This window comes from Gossypium raimondii, chromosome 8, assembly GCF_025698545.1.
Source record: "Gossypium raimondii isolate GPD5lz chromosome 8, ASM2569854v1, whole genome shotgun sequence".
Lineage (NCBI taxonomy): Eukaryota > Viridiplantae > Streptophyta > Magnoliopsida > Malvales > Malvaceae > Gossypium > Gossypium raimondii.
The window spans coordinates 1,600,144-1,617,440 of NC_068572.1; the positions used below are offsets into that span (position 1 = coordinate 1,600,144).

Below are 17,297 nucleotides of genomic sequence, written 5' to 3' on the forward strand. Positions count from 1 at the left end.
ATGTCTTAAATGGGGAGATCCTATATAAAAAAAGAAAGGATCAGGTACTACTAAGATGTATGGACGCTGTTGAGGCCAAGAAAATCTTAGAAGAGGTCCATAAGGGTATTTGCGGAACACATGCTAATGGTTTTACAATAGCCAGGCAAATCATGAGATTCATATATTATTGGTCCACCGTAAAAGAGGATTGTATCAATTATGCCAAGAGATGTCATAAGTGTCAAATTTATGGAAACAAAATTCATGTATCTCATTCTCCTCTCCATGTTATGATTTCTTTATGGTCTTCCAATATGTAGGGCATGGATGTCATTGGGCCGATATTGCCAAAAAATTTCAATGAGCATCGATTTATCTTCGTAGTCATTGATTACTTCACTAAGTGGGTAGAGGCCACTTCTTACACCAATGTCAAGAAGTCGACAGTCAGGAAATTCTTGAAGAAAAAATCATATGTCAGTATGAGATGCCAGAAAAGATTATATCTGACAATGCATTGAACTTGAACAATAGCACGATAGCGGAGGTCTGTAGTCAATTCAATATCAAACACCACAACTCGTCGCCATATTGCCAAAAAATAAATGGTGCGGTGGAGGTATCCAATAAGAACATTAAGAAGATCGTGGGGAAAATGACCGAGAGTTATAAAAATTGGCATGGGAAGTTACCATTTGCCCTCTATGCTTATCAAATGTTTGTCAGGACCTCCACCGAGTTATAAAGACAGTTTTTCCCATTAAAGTCGAGATTTCTTCTCTCCGAGTTTTGTCAGAGTTAAAGTTAGATGAAGCAGAATAGATCCAATCTCGATATGATCAGTTGAACTTGATTGAAGAAAAGAGGTTGAAAACCATCTGTCATGGTCAAATGTACCAAAAATGAATGATGCGAGCTTATGAAAAAAAGGTCCGCCCCAGAGAATTCCATGAGGGAGACCTAGTATTGAAAAATATCCTTCCCATATAAAAAGACTTCAGACGAAAATGGATGCCGAACTGGGAAGGACTTTATGTGGTAAAAAAGGTCTTTTCTGGAGGAGCGCTAATTTTGATCGAGATGGACGACAAAAACCTACCTAACCCTGTGAATTCAGGCTCAGTCAAGAAATACTTTACCTAAAAAAAATGGAGAGGCCAAGGTGAAAAATCCCCAAAGGGCGCCTTAAGACCAAAGAGGTTTTGAGTTGAAAACCCAAGAAAGGGCAGCTCAAATTTGGATTGAAGATTGAACATATGGTAGTCTTGTCCTCTTAGAAATAACAATGAGGAGAAACTTTACATCTTGGGGCATCAACAAAGTACTCTAGATCTTCTAGACATATATCAAGCTAAAAATGGTCTTCAAGAAGTTTTGTGCAGGGAAGCTCATTCTGCAATATTTGAGGCACCTACTTTCATCTTACTCATTTTGTATTTTAGCAACGTTTGCTATCTTTGATTAATCTATCGATATTGAGCTCTGCTCCCAGTAAATTTCAATCTTGTCCATTGTTACGATCTTTTTCAAGCATTTTCATTGAAATATCGATTAATGGACAAATAATATTCAAGTAAAATGATTTATGCATATTGCTCTGATAGGTTTTATAAATAGTACAAGGATCTGAAAAAGAACCACTGGTTAGAACTAACCAAATCTAAAGGTGGAAAATATCTGGTAACGAATAGTCTAAATTGTTATTATTTCTTCGAGTTCTCTATAAAAAAACCAGCTAAACGAGAAGGCAGGATAATGCGTCAGTGACAAAACATTGATGAACTACGAGTAATGTCAACCTAAGCATTAAAAGGGAATCATTCTTGAAACATGACATTCTGTATTCATGCAAACATTATTAATACACATCTAGTTAGGATCATATGATTCATTCGGATCATAGCATCCTAATCGCTTGCCATAAATATAGGCCCATGAAATAGATTCTACAGGTCATGTTCCTCAAAGAACGGTGTAATAGATCAGTGAAACCACAAATTCTCTACCCTTGAAGTTGCAATGAAAAAAGATTGAAGTTACAAAACTTATCTCCTTGAAGTTGCAGTGGAGTAGATTAAAGCCACAAATCTTATCTTCCTGAAGTTGCAGTGGAATAGATTGAAGATAGCAAATCTTATCTCTCTGAAATTGTAGTAGAGCAAATTAAAACTACAAATCTTATTTTCCTAAAGTTGCAGTGGAACATATTAAAGCTACAAATTACAAATCTTATCTCTCTGAAGTTGCAGTGGAGTAGATTGAAACATAAGTCCTATACCTCTGAATTTGTAGTTGGTCAGATTAAATCCACCATAGCAAGTCTTATCTCCCTGAAGTTGCAGTGGAATAGACTAAAGCTACAAGCTACAAATCTTATCTCCCTGAAGTTGCAATAGAGCAAATTAAAGCTACAAGTCTAATCTCCTTGAAGTTGTAGTGGAGTAGATTGAAGCAACAAATCATATACCTTTAAAGTTGCAGTGGGTTAGAATGAAGCTACTCGAAAAAGAGGAGCATCAAAGAGGTCGATTTTTTGTGTATTTAAAATTTGTATTGTTATTTATTACTTTATTTGCACATTTTATTATTATTGTTTATTTTTCCTTTATTATTTAATTAATAATAAAATAACAATTATTAGAATTATTGCCATTGTTATTATTTGGTGTTTTATTATTATAATTATATTATTATATCATTCCTTTATTTATTATTTATTATTTATTATTTTAGTATTCTACCCACATAGTTACTTCACATTATTTCATCATCATTGTATCATACACTATGTTTAAACATATTTGTCCGTTTTTCATACGATGCCCGAATAAACTAAATATATTTACCATTTTAAGTGTTACATTTTTTTTACTCGATGCATAAAAAGGAAGTTTTTAAAATTAAGGCAATGTTCCATATTTGGAGATTCAAAAAGTCGTGCCCTAACTTACGGGGTTTGACTTTCTCTTTGAACCTACATAACCGAACATTCCTTTTAAAATTAAAACACATGAGATTTAAATAGTAATTAAAATAAAGAGCAACCTTATTTTCGAGGAATCGAGATGTCGTGTCCTAACTTACGAGATGTGACCTTTTGTTAACTTGAGAAAAGAGGGCCTTTTACATACGTTTTGATTTATTCAAGTGATTTTAATTAAAAATAACATTATGCAAAGTGGGATCACATTTTAAATTCTCTTCAATTTTTTTAATTTTCGGTACTAAGATATCGAGTAATCAATTAGGTACCAATTTCGGGCGTAACGATGGTGCTAATCCTTCCTCGGACATAACCAACTCCCAAACCTATTTTTTGGATTTCGTAGACCAAAAATCATTGTTTTAGTAAATCAAGCCTTTTTACGAGGTGATCCGATCACACCTCATAAAAAAAGATTGGTGGCGACCCCATCTTCGTTTTCAAAATATAAGTCGATTTCAAAAAAGGTTTCGACATACACAATATAATTACAATATGACACACACTTCTCTCTTGGATCATTACAAGAATGAAAGCTCCTACCACTATTTATAGAGTTTAGTGGCCGTTGGATTGTTGACACATGTCAACATCCTTATCATTAATTTTACAAATATCTAATAACTAGAATGTTCATGTATAATATCTAGTTCTAGATAATATCCTATTTCTTTATTTTATATTCTAGAATATTCCAAATAAACTATCTCTTAAAAGATAAGTTTGACTTTTATCTAGAAGTTGTATTGGCTTTCAGCATTCCCCTTCAATGCAAACTTCTTTCCATAAATGATTTGCAGATCATACCGAGTACTTCTCTGAACTTCTCAAACTTTGGTCTATTCAGACTCTTCATGAATATGTTAGCAACTTGCTCATCTGTCTTTGTTGGAACCATCTTGATCTCCCCTTCAAGGACTTTCTCACGAATATAATGATAGAGCACTTCTATATATTTTGTCCTTGCATGAAAGATAGGATTCTATACTAGACGTATGGTTGATAAATTATCGTAGAGAAGCCTTAATTGGTAGTTTGTTGGCCGACAAATATCTTCCATCAGTTGTTTCAGCCAAGTACTCTTTTGTGTCGCTGATGCCGCCGATCGATATTCTAGTTCGGTGCTTGATAATAACACTGTTGGTTGTCTCTTACTGCACCACAATATTGCTCCTGATCCAAGGCTGAAGATGTACCCGATTGTCAATAGTCACGTATCATAATCTTCAGCATAGTCGATGTCACAATATCCAACCACCAGACATTCTTTTGTTTTCTTGTATAAAATACCAAAATTAATGGTGCTTTTAACATACCTCAGGATATGTCGCACTGCAACGAGATGAGGCTTCTTAGGATTGCTCATGCATCGACTAGCCACTCCAACTGCATAAGTTATGTCTAGTCAATTTAGAGTGAGATAGGTAAAACTTTCAACTAGTTGTCAATACATGGTTACATATTTTAAATGTTTTCCTTCATCAGCTCGTAATTTTATGTTGGGATCCATGGAAGTGGAGATAGGCTTACAGCCAAGCATCCTATACCTCTATAGAAAATCCTTTGCATATTTCTGTTGGCCCAAGAATAATCCTTCCTTCATGTGTTCTACTTCAAGTCCAAGAAATTGTTTGAGTTCTTCTAGTTCTTTCATATGAAATCTAGTTCTTCCATTGTATCGATTATTGAATTGTCGCTTGGAGCTTGCTAGCTAGACTTAAAAAACAGAGAATAGTCTTGTGACTTACATAAAAACTTTCTAATAATTAAATCATTGTTTGATAACTTTTTAAAATTGAGTTACCAAAGCGTAAATATTTCAATAATTTAGTGACATAAAGTGTAATTTAACCATAATTTTAAAACACATTTTTTAAAACATTGTTTTTCACGCCTTGCTTTCTCTTAGAGTTCAAAAAACCTTTCTTCTTTGCTTACACTTACCCATCCAAAAACCCTAACAATGGGGAGAATCCCACATGAAACAACCATTGATATACTAGGTCGATTAAGTGTAAAGGATCTTCTACGCTTCAAATGCGTTTCAAAGCCATGGTGCTCTTCGATCGAGGACCCATATTTCATCAAGTTCCACCTCTCCCATTCCCTCAAAACCAATACCAATCACTCTCTTTTCCTCCGTCACCGGGAGTACCACTTCTTCTCCGTCAACTGCGACTCACTCGAAACAACCCAAATACTCAACCACCCATTCGGTGAACCAAAAAGAACCATTCAAATATTGGGTTCTTGCAATGGTTTACTGGCTCTAGTAAACGACAACGATAGCTTACTTCTGTGGAACCCTTCAACAAGAGAATCCCAGGTATTACCTTCCAATGAAATAGAGTTCGTATCTCCACGTCCAGGGATTTGGTTGTACGTTTCACAGCGTTCACCTCCATCGGGTTACATAGCCCGTTCAACTTACTATGGATTTGGGTACGATCCCATTTCTGATGACTACAAATTGGTTCGAATGATCCAATCATATGGACTCCATGATGAAAATGTTCATTCTGAAGCTAAGGTTTACAGCTTGAGGAGCAATCGTTGGAGAAGGATTAAGGATTTCAGCTTTTATCTTAACTTCAGCCGAGAATTTGGGATTTTGGCTAACAACGCTTTACATTGGATGGTTTTTAGAACTCCTGAACCGCTTAATAAAGAGCTTGTTGGTTTTGATCTGGGGAGCGAGGAATTCCGTTTCCTTGAATTGCCGGATTGTTATTTAGATGAGGCTTTTTTTTTTGACATAAAAGCCATGGGGGGTGACATTTGTTTGACTGCAACTTTTAGGGATTTCATTAATGTTGATGTATGGATAATGAAGGAATATGGGGTTAAAGAATCATGGATTAAATTGGTATCATACTACGAACCCGAATCTATTCAAGCTTCTCCATTTCCAGTACCTTTGGCCTTTTCAAAAAATGGTGACAAAGTTTTACTCTTCATTGCATACAAGTGGTGTCATACGGCCACCAGGACCGGCAAATTTGTGTGGTATGATCTGGAAAGCCAAAGGGTTGAGAAAGTTGAGATTAGAGGCATTCCAGCATCATTTGATGTGGACTTGTATGTTGATAGCCTTGTCCCTCTTAATACTAATGATCTAATGTTCTACAATGAGATGCCCGAGGTAAATTTTCTTTATTTAACTGGATTTGCATTTATAATCGTAAGGTGCAATTTGGATTTTCAAATATATTATCGGATTTTACTTTGTTAGGCAATGCTTTCGAAATGAGTTATCTCTCAAATCCATCGTACTATCGATTCAATAAAACAAGTAGTTAAAAAAATCATAAAAAATCGATTTAGCTGGTTTCTCAATTCAATTGATCTGTATATGTTTGTGAGTCAATCGATTTAGTGTCTCTCCTTGAATCGATACCTGGACATTAATTTAATTGCTTTCATTTATTCAAATATGTGTTACATATCTCTTTGTATGCTGCAATATGAATTTTAATTTATACTGGGTTTTTCTATGTTGTTAGGATTGATTTTTGTCCAAGATGCTTCACTTGGTGTTATAATTAGAGAAAGGATATGAGGTAATTAAATGTTAAATAAAGTTTGTTTCTCAATTACTTTACGAGTATCAGATACAAGCATTTTCAATTTATATTTTTATGTATTAGAGATTGGTATCATTATATTTATATTTGGATATGATTGTAAATAATTCCTATTAATGGAAGAATTGGTTTGGTTTGATAATATATTATTGGTTTTTGCGTTATTAGGTAATGTTTTTAGACCCAAGTTAACAATCGAACTAGTCAGGCCATCAATTCAATAAAATAAAAATTGATTTAATTGGTTTTTTAATCAATTGATCTTAATTTGCTTGTGAGTCAATCGGTTTAGTGTTTCTCTTGAATCAATACACTAGAAATTAATTTAATTGCATTCATTTATGCAAATATGTATTGCATTTGCAATATGAATTTCAATTTATATTGGGTTCTTTTATGTTATTAGGGATGATTTCTTGTCCAAGGAACTTTACTTGATTACTTTACGAGTATCAGATATAAATATTTTCGATTTATATTTTTATGTATTGGAGGATGGTATCATTATATTTATATTTGGATATGATTGTAAATAATTCCAAAATTGGTTTGATTTGATAATTAAATAAACATGACATTTTTGTAACAGCATCCTCTGGTTTTATCTAAGTGGATACATGCAGGAATATATATATATATATATATATATATATATATATATATATTGAATTCAATGAATATAATTAGTTCATTGATAATTGAAAGGAATAAATATTAAAATAATACATGAATTTTGGTTCAATGTGTAATTATATACATAAATTTTGATTTTGTGTAATTTTTAATTGATCCAATTCTTACAAATTATTAATACAATTGTTGATATTGAATCATTTTATGTTTGTAAATTGCACACAAAAATATTTATATTTATCCCATATAAAATAAATTGATGTATTTCTTTCTTTCAATGTGCTTGATGAACCAAAATTGAAGCTTCATATATATATATAAAGCTTTGTGTGTATAAATGCACCAAATTAAAGTTCATGTATCAAATTGCATATTGAATCAAAATTCATGTATAATTTTGATATTTATCCCTAATTGAAGTTGAGTTGTGTGATATGATATCTAATAAGCAAAAGGGTTGAATATGTTATGATTGGAGGATTTCTATGGTGTTTTAAAGTGGAAAGGTTGGTTGAGACCCTCTTAATCCTAGGCATAATTTCTTGTTAACATAAGTTTGCTTTTCAATTATTATTATTTTTAATTAGATATATGTCGAAAGCACATAAATTGATTTATTTAAACATTTTATTGAGTTGGTGTCACTCTTAATTGAGTCACTAACTCAAATTAAAAAAATATCTCTTCTTTTAATTTATAATTAATATTATTATAATAACACTTTTCATGTTTTTACATCATCTTTAATTGAAAATCCAAAAATCGAACTTGTGTTCAATATACATGCTTTTTCATGATTTGATGTGGACTTGCATGTTGAGAGCCTTATCCCTCTTAATAGTAATGATCAACAATTAGATGCCCCGATAGGTCAATTTTCTTTGCATTTCTTTTATGCTCATATGGATTTGCATTTATATTTGTACGGTGGAATTTGAATTTTCAAATATATTATTAGTTTTTATGTTGTTAAGCAATGTTTTTAGAACTGAATTAGTAGTTAAACTAGTCATATCACTGGTTCGATAAAATAAATACTTGAAAAAATCATAAAAAATCGGTTCAATTGGTCTGTACTTGTTTGTCGGTTCATCAGTCTAATGTCTCTCCTTGAATCGATACCTTGATACGGTTCTGTTCAAATAATCATGTTGTTAAAGATGATTTCACGTCCAAGGTGCTTCACTTTGTGCTATAATTAGAGAAATGATATGCGTTAATTAAATGTTGAATGAAACTTATTTCTCAACCATTTGATATGAGTATTTTCAATTTATGTTTTTTTTTTTGTATGTATTGAGAGGAATATTTAATTGCATTTTTTATGCTCATATGGATTTTCATTTATATTTCTACTGTGCTTTAATTAGTTTTTCGATTCAATGGGTCTCTATTTGTTTGTGGGTTAATGGGTTTGTTGTTAGGGATGAGTTCTTGTCCAAGACGCTTCACCTGATACTATAATTAGAGAAATGATATGAAGTAATTAAATGTTGAACGGAATTTGTTTATGGTACATTCAATTTCTATTTTTCGTATGTATTTAGAAGAATATTTATAAATGGATATGCTAGAGAAGCACATGCTAATCCTAAATCCTAGAAATTAATTTAACTACATTCATTTATGCAAATATGTGTTTCATTTCTTTTTGTACGTTACAGTATGAATTTCCATTTATATCGAGTTTTTCTCTGTTGTTAGGGATGGTTTCTTCTAAAATAGAAGCATGTTATATGATTTTCTCATTTTTATGCAATTTGTGCTGTCCAAAAACTATTTTAGTAGAAACATTTTCTTTCTCATGGTTCTTTTGCACTAACTTTCATCTAATCGCATACATTTATTATACTTTTAGTTAATGTAGAAATTAATCACTTATATTTATCGTTGATAACATATTAATTTCTTTACCTTAATACTTGTCATAATTATAAATCATATTCACTCACTCGCTTGAAAATTTGGCGCCTCTTCATGTCATATGAATAAACTAAAATATACATATTACACTTTTCATTCACAATATATTTAACTCAACGAATTGAAATACAAGGTTAATTTGAAAGCTTACCTTTTTTGACAAGAAATTCTTCTCTTTTGCTTCTCTTTCCATCTATTTTTCTTCAGTTCCATCTACTAGTTTCTTGCTTCTAAATTGATGAACATACTCTCTAAGATCTTTACTTTCATTTTCCTTTTTGATGCTCATAGAAATTCTCATGGTGAAATTGAATAATCAAGGACCAAATTATAAATGAAGAAAATATTTTTTCCCTCCATATGTCATTCATTTTGGGGAGACAAGGATGAAGAAAATTCTTCATCTTTCCTCCCTTTTATAATACCATTTTTTATTAAAATATTATCAAAACATCATGATTACAATCCAATGGCGCATATTTTATACTTCAAGATAAATAAATCTAATGGCCATCATTCACCCATCCAATGGCATTTTGGTAATTTTTCTCAAAATTATTTATTTATTATTTTATTAAATGACCATTTTGCCCCTGGTCAAATTTCATATATTCATTTATGTCCTTTTCACTTTTGATTATTTTCACTTTCAGTCCTTCAACTTTTTCAATTTACACTTTAACCTCTCAACTTTTGAATACTCACACTTTGACCCCATCAATTTTTATTTTTTCACAACTTAGTCAATACCTCAAAATTATCTCACAATATAATACTGTACATTTTATATTATTTTATATTTTATTCATTTATTTTGGACATTCTCCATTATCCAATACCTTCCTCTACTAACACTTTATTTCATTACTCAATAATTCAACTATACACTTTTGAATATAACACTTTACAAAATTTAGAATGATGATTTTAGGGTATTACATTTCTCCTCCTAAATGAAATTCCGTGCTCGAAATTTTCTTAATTCGAGTAATTATAAATTTCATTATTTCTAATAATATGATTTCAAATTATAATTTACTTAATTGAATTTCTTATTTCATTTTTCTCTAACATCCCTTATCATTTACTTTCTTTATATCTTATTTCACTAAGAATCTATCTCATATTATTTTTCTACCAAAGGGGGTTTGAGGATGTTAAATGTTGTATGACCTCTGTTCGCATACCTTACACCAATCAAAAGCTCTTCTTCCACGTCTCGTCTACAATTCATTTTATTTCATGACACAATTTTGAATGTCAAAAATTTGTGAAATAAAATCCAAAAACACTTTTTTCGGCCTTTGACACTGATTGTCAGATTGATTTGGATCTAAAACATGTTATTCTAATCATCGAGGGGGGACTAATCCACCGTATCTACCATTGAATTGTCGCTTGAAGCTTGCTAGCTAGACTTAAGAAAAAAAGAACAGTCTTGTGACTTAAATAAAATCTTTCTAATAACTAAATGATCATTTAGTAATTTTTTAAAATTGAGTTACCAAAGCATAAAATTTCCAATAATTTAGTGACATGAAATGTAATTTAACCGTAATTTAAAAACAATTTAAAAATAAAAATAAAAATGTAATAATTAAATTAGAAAGAAACTTACCTTTAAAAACATTGTTTTTCACGCCATGTCTTTCTCTTCTGCTTTAAAAAAACATTTTCTTCTTTGCTTACTCTTAGCCATCTGAAAACCCTAACAATGGCCAGACTCCCACATGAAGTGACCAGTGATATACTATGTCGGTTAAGTGTAAAAGATCTTCTACGCTTCAGGAGCGTTTCAAAGCCATGGTGCCGTACGATCGACGACCCATATTTCATCAAACTCCACCTCTCCCATTCACTCAAAACCATTACTAATCACTCTCTTATTCTCAGTCACTGGGAGGACCACTTCTTCTCCGTCGACTACGACCTATTCGAAACTACCCAAAGACTCAACCACCCATTCGGTGAACGAAGAAAAACCCTTCAAATATTGGGTTCTTGCAATGGTTTGCTGGCTCTAGTAGACGACAAGGATGGAATATTTCTGTGGAACCCTTCAACGAGAAAATCCCAGGTATTACCTTTCAATGAAATAGGGTTCTCATCTCCATCTTCAAGTTATTATGGATTTGGGTACGATCCCATTTCTGATGAATACAAATTGGTTCGAATGGTCCAATCACATGGAAACAATGATGAATATTTTCATTCGGAAGCTAAGGTTTACAGCTTGAGGAGCAACTGTTGGAGAAGGATAAAGGATGTCTGCTTTTATCATAAGTTCAGTCGAGAATTTGGGTTTTTGGCTAACAACGCTTTACACTGGATGGTTTTTAAAACTCCCCAATCGCGTAATCAAGAGCTTGTTGGTTTTGATCTGGGGAGCGAGGAATTCCGTTTCCTTGAATTACCGGATGGTTGTTTAGATAAGATTTTAAGGTTTCACATAAAAGCCATGGGGGGTGACATTTGTTTGACTTCAACTTATAGGGAAACCAATAATTTTGTGGTTGATGTATGGATAATGAAGGAATATGGGGTTAAACAATCTTGGTTTAAATTGATATCATGGAAGGAACCCTACTTTATGCCATGTTCTATAGTTGCACTGCCTGTGGCTTTTTCAAAAGATGGTGACGAAGTTTTATTCTTCATTGGATACAAGTGGTTTAATTGGGGCAGAAGGATCGACAGTTTTGTGTGGTATGATTTGGGAAGCCAAGTGGTTGAGGATGCTGTGATTAGAGGTATTCCAACTTCATTTGATGTGAACTTGTATGTTGACAGCCTTGTTCCTCTCAATAGTAATGCTCAACAGTGAGATGCCCCAGAGGTAAATTTTCTTTTAACTGCATTTTTTTTATTCTCATGGATTTGCACTTATACTTGTATGCTGCAATTTGAATTTCCAAATATATTATTGGTTTTTATGTTATTAGGCAACGTTTAACTAATTTCTCGATTCAATTGGTTTGTATTTGTTTGTGAGTCAATTGGTCTACAATCTCTCTTTGAATCGATACCCTGAACATTAATTTAATTTCTTTCATTTATGCAAATATGTGTTGCATTTCGCTTTATATGTTGCGATATGAATTTCCATTAATATTGGGTTTTTCTATGTTGTTAGAGATGATTTTTTTGTCCAAGAAGCTCCACTTGGTGTTATAATTAGTGAAAAGATATGGGATAATTAAATGTTAAACAAAGTTTGTTTCTCTATTACTTTAAATACAAGTATTTTCAATTTATATTTTTATGTACTGGAGACTCGTATTATTATATTTATATTTGGATATGGTTGTAATTAATTCCAATTAAAGGAAGAATTGGTTTGGTTTGATTTGATAATATATTATTGGTTTTATGTTATTAGGTAATGTCTTTAGAACCGGATTAATAGTCGAACCAGTCATGTCATCAATTCCAATTAATAGAGGAATTGATTTGAATCAAAATTTATGTATTATTTTGATATTTATTCTTAATTGAAATTGTTTGGAATTTGGATAATTTGTATATTGTTTTCATTTGAGTTGTGTGGTATGATATCTAATAAGCAAAAGGGTTGAATATGTTATGATCGGAGGTCTTCTATGGTGTTTTGAAGTGGAAAGGTCGGTTGAGACCCCTATTGGTCCCTCTTAATATTAGGCATCATTTCTTGTTAAGTTATAAGTTCGTTTGTCAAGTATTTTGTGAGTATCATATATGGGCAATTTTTTGTTGCTAATATGGATTTGCATTATATTTTTATTCGCAATGTGCTCAGAGTCGAGTTAGTAGTTAAACTGGTCGTGCTATCGATTCGATAAATTAAATAATTAAAAGAAATCATAAAAATCAGTTCAATTAGTTTTCCAATTCAATTGGTCAGTATTTGTTTGTGAGTCAATCGATCTAGTGTCTCTCCTTGAATAGATATCTTGGTTAACATATTGTTAAATAAATTATACGAATATTTTCACGTGATTAACTGATATGCGTATTTTCAATTTATGTTTTTGTATGTATTTAGAGGACCACGTCACTATATTTATATTTAGATGTACTAGAGAAGCCCGTGCTAATCCTAAACCCTAGAAATTAATTTAATTGCATTCTTTTATGTGCATTTCTCTTTATATGTTGCAGTATGAAATTCCATTTATATTGGGTTTTTCTATGTGTATTTGGATATGGTTGTAACTAATTCCAATTAATGGAAGAATTGGTTTGGTTTGATTTGATAATATATTATTGGTTTTATGTTATTAGGTAATGTTTTTAGAACCGGATCAATAGTCATGCCATCAATTTCAATTAATGGAAGAATTGGTTTGGTTTGATTTGATTTGATAATATTTTATTGGTTTTATTGTTATTAGGTAATGTCTTTAGAACCGGATTAATAGTCGAACCAATCATGTTATTGAATACGTGTTCAATAGTATTAAAATACAAGTTTGTTATCATTATATATTGAAATACTACGTGGTTTATGTATTGTCGGATGATATCATTATATTTATAATTGATGTTACAAGTTTGTTATCACTTCTATATTCATTATTAAATAAATCAATAGTGAACAGAAAATATTTTCTTTTGCCCATATCATGCGTGCCATAAAATCTAGTATATATTAAACAACACAAATATCATGTCTTCTTGTTATGATTTAAAGTTAGAAACAAATTATATCGATCTCTTCAACATAATTGTATGAATTAATTGGACTAAACACGAGATCGATGTAATTTACTTCTAACTTTAAATCATAGAAAATACAATTTTCTTATTTCATTAATCATACAAATTAGTAGAATAAAACATAAATATATAAATGAAAAGTATAAAATTTTAAGTTGGTTACGAAACAACATTATTAATGTAATAGTGACTCAAAACAACATTTTTGGTAATGTTAGTTACGAAGTTTAAAATTTATATAATTGAATGACAAAAATAGAAATACAGTAATAATTGGTAACTACTTAAGTGAAAATATAATTTTATGATATAAAATATATTTAAATAAAAATTTGATACTTTGGAATTGATTAGAATGTTTGAATTTGATTTAAATGGAACTACTTAATTTAAGCTCGACTTGATCATTATTAAACCAAATTTGATTTAAAAATATTGTATGGCTTTCTCTATTCACATAGCTGGTACTAATAAAAAAACTCTCTTTCCAATTGTCCTAAGCCTTAACTCTTATACTTTAAAAGGTAAATTACACCAACAGTCACTCAATTTTGGGGTAGCTGACAAAATAATTACCTTGGTTACATTTCAATCACTCAACTTTAAAAAAATGACAAAACAATCCTTTTTGTCGTTTTCCGATACAGACGTAATGGCAAAGTGACATGAAAAATGACGACTTGCTTGATGTCATTAACTGTCCAGCTGGTTGGTTAACACCAATTTAAACAACCCTATCAACAACAATTTAGGGTTTATGCAGTCCTATCAGCACCAATGTAAACCTTTTATTCTTTCTCTCAATCTCTTTAAATTCATTTTAACCTTAAAATTTCGTAAACACTTTCCACCTCCTCTCTTGCCTCTCTCATTTGCTTATTTTCATAAACTTTTTTCCAGATCCCTTTACTTTCCCAGATCTCTCCCATGTCTTCTCACACCATAACTAAAACTTTCATTCACAGCAAATTCAAACTAAGCAAAACTCTCCCTTTCCCTTTGTGGGGGAAAAAATCCCAAAAAATATTCATAAAGGTTTTAATCTGTTGGAGTAGTCATAGTCTTCTCGGTGTGAGGGATTTAAAACCTAATGAAACACTAAGTCTCTTCTCCTCATCTATTTTTGTAAAAATTTTGATAAAAGAAAGATAATTTTTTCTCTTTGTTTTGGGTTTCGAATTAAAATACGAAAAAATAGAACACCAAAAAAAAGTTTTATTTTGATTTTAAATGTGACAAGTTTTTGTGTTTATGCACGGTTAAGAGTTTAGATTTTCGTGCTTTTGTTTAGCTTGGGTTTTTGGTTCTAATTTGTGTGCTCCCTTTTTTTCCTTTCTTGTTTGCAGGATCTGGTTCTGTATTCTTTATTTATTTTAATGTTGGAAATTTTTCTTTTTGGAGGAGGTAGCTTGATGGGGGGTTGATTTTAGGGTTTTTTTGCCATTGATTTGCAAAATGGAAAAGATAGGGTTTTTTTTCCCTTTTTGATTCCACCACTCTCGCCCTTCCTTTGGCTTTCAGAGATTGAGCAAGAGATTGAGCAGCTCCTATTTTCCCTTCTATTCTTTTTCTCCATTTCTTTTATTCTTCTTTTTACCCTTAACCAATCTTTTTTTTTTACCCTTTTGATTACTTGTCCAATGTGTGGGAAGCAGGGATTTAAATAGCGGTCCGTTACCGAAATAGCGGCCGTTATATAGCGGTAACGGCACCGTCCGAAACCACTACTGCTGAAACTGCTATTATATTTTACAATAAGTTGGGTGATTTTTTTTTAAAATTCACGACCACGATACCTGCAATGACCACAATAGCATTCGTTATGTCTACAACCGCGATAAACGCAATGTGACCGAAAATGCGGCCACAACCGCAATTTAAATCACTGGTGGGAAGTTAACTTGCCACATTAATTAGTTAACTTGCTACATGAGCTGTCTCGTTACTTTTTAATAACATAGTAATTGTTTTGTCATTTTTTAAAATTGAATAATTGAAATAAAATCAAGGTGGCTGTTAGCTTGAAGTTTTGTGATTATTGGTGTAATTTAATCCCCTTTAAAAAAAACCTTCTTTCTTTGCCTACTCTTACCTATCTAAAAACCCTAACAATGGCGAGAGTCCCGCATGAACTGACCATTGATATACTATGTCATTTAAGTGTAAGATATTCTATGCTTTAAGTGCGTTTCAAAGTCCTGGTGCTCTTCAATCGAGGACCCAGATTTCATCAAACTCAATCTCTCCCATTCCCTCAAAACCAATACCAATCACTCCCTTCTTCTCCGTCCCTGTGGGTACCACTTCTTCTCCGTCAACTACGACTCACTCAAAACAACTCAAACACTCAAGTACCCACTCGGTGAACCCAAAAAAAAACCATTAGAATATTGGGTTCTTGCAATGGTTTACTGGCTCTAAAAAACGACAACAAGAGAATATTTCTGTGGAACCCATCAACGAGAAAATCCCAGGTATTACCTTCCACTGAAATAGGGCGTGCCGGTTTAACATTTTACGGATTTTGGTATGATCCCATTTCTGATGACTACAATGTTGTTCGAATGGTCCAATCAGGTGGGCCATTTTCGTTATGGAGCTGAGGTTTACAGCTTGAGGAGTAATTGTTGAAGGATTAAGGATCTCTGCTTTTATCTTCAGTTGAATAAAAGATTTGGATTTTTGGCTAACAACGCAGTGCATTGGATGGCTTTTAAAAGTCCCCAATCGGGTAAGGAAAACCTTGCTGGTTTCGATCTTGCGAGCGAGGAATTCCGCTCCGTTGAATTGCCGGATTTTTGTTTAGATGAGCCATTCTGGTTTGGCATAGGAACCATGGGAGGTTACCTTTGTTTGAGTGCAGTTCATGGGGAATTAGGTGATATTGTGGCTGATGTATGGATAATGAAGGAATATGGGGTTAAAGAATCTTGGAGTAAATTGATATCATGGAACCAACCGCACTATATTCCATCTGTAGTAGTACCTTTGGCATTTTCAAAAAATGGTAAGAAAGTTTTATTCAACATTGGATACCAGTGGTTTAGTTTCGACGAAAGGGACAGGTTTGTGAGGTATGATGTGGGAAGCGAGAGGGTTGAGAATGTTGAGATTAAAGGCCTTCCAAGCTCATTTGATGTGCACTTGTATGTTGAGAGCCTTGTCCCCCTTAATAGTAATGCTCAACAATGAGAGGTAATTTTTCTTTATTTAATTGCATTCTTTTTATGCTCATATGGATTTTGTATGGTGCAATTTGAATTTTCAAATATATTATTGGTTTTTATGTTATTAGGCAATATTTTTAGAATCGGGTTAGTAGTTGAATCAGTTCTGCCGTCAATTTGATAAAATAAATAATTGAAGATATCATAAAAATTCGGTTCAACTCGTTTTTCGATTCAATTGGTCTGTATTTGTTTGTGAATCAATACCTTGATCTGATTCGGTTCAAACCATATTGTTAGATATGATTTCTTGTCCAAGACGCTTCACCT

General features: G+C 32.2%; 3 protein-coding genes across 3 annotated transcripts; all 3 read left to right on the plus strand.

The window, feature by feature from the left end:
• Window positions 1–4,928: 4,928 nt before the first annotated feature.
• Window positions 4,929–6,215, plus strand: LOC105793055 (F-box protein CPR1). Its single transcript, XM_052634416.1, has 2 exons — window positions 4,929–6,107; window positions 6,198–6,215. The coding sequence occupies exons 1-2, from the start codon at window positions 4,929–4,931 to the stop codon at window positions 6,213–6,215; spliced, it is 1,197 nt and encodes a 398-aa protein (XP_052490376.1).
• Window positions 6,216–10,819: 4,604 nt separating this feature from the next.
• Window positions 10,820–11,929, plus strand: LOC105790137 (F-box protein CPR1). The gene has a single exon (XM_052634417.1). It carries the CDS (start codon window positions 10,820–10,822, stop codon window positions 11,927–11,929), a length of 1,110 nt encoding a protein of 369 aa, XP_052490377.1.
• A 4,424-nt stretch (window positions 11,930–16,353) lies between these two features.
• LOC105793056 (F-box protein CPR1) lies at window positions 16,354–16,992 on the plus strand. Its single transcript, XM_012621997.1, has 2 exons — window positions 16,354–16,377; window positions 16,462–16,992. Exons 1-2 carry the CDS (start codon window positions 16,354–16,356, stop codon window positions 16,990–16,992), a joined length of 555 nt encoding a protein of 184 aa, XP_012477451.1.
• Window positions 16,993–17,297: the final 305 nt, after the last annotated feature.

What these genes read in the sequence shown, in the direction of transcription:
- LOC105793055 (XM_052634416.1), top strand. Translation starts at nt 4,929, where the DNA reads ATGGGGAGAATCCCACATGAAACAACCATTGATATACTAGGTCGATTA.
- LOC105793056 (XM_012621997.1), top strand. Translation starts at nt 16,354, where the DNA reads ATGTTGTTCGAATGGTCCAATCAG. An exon ending in TGTTCGAATGGTCCAATCAG is followed by an intron (nt 16,378 to 16,461) that starts GTGGGCCATTTT and finishes TTTTATCTTCAG; the next exon opens with TTGAATAAAAGATTTGGATT.
- LOC105790137 (XM_052634417.1), top strand. Translation starts at nt 10,820, where the DNA reads ATGGCCAGACTCCCACATGAAGTGACCAGTGATATACTATGTCGGTTA.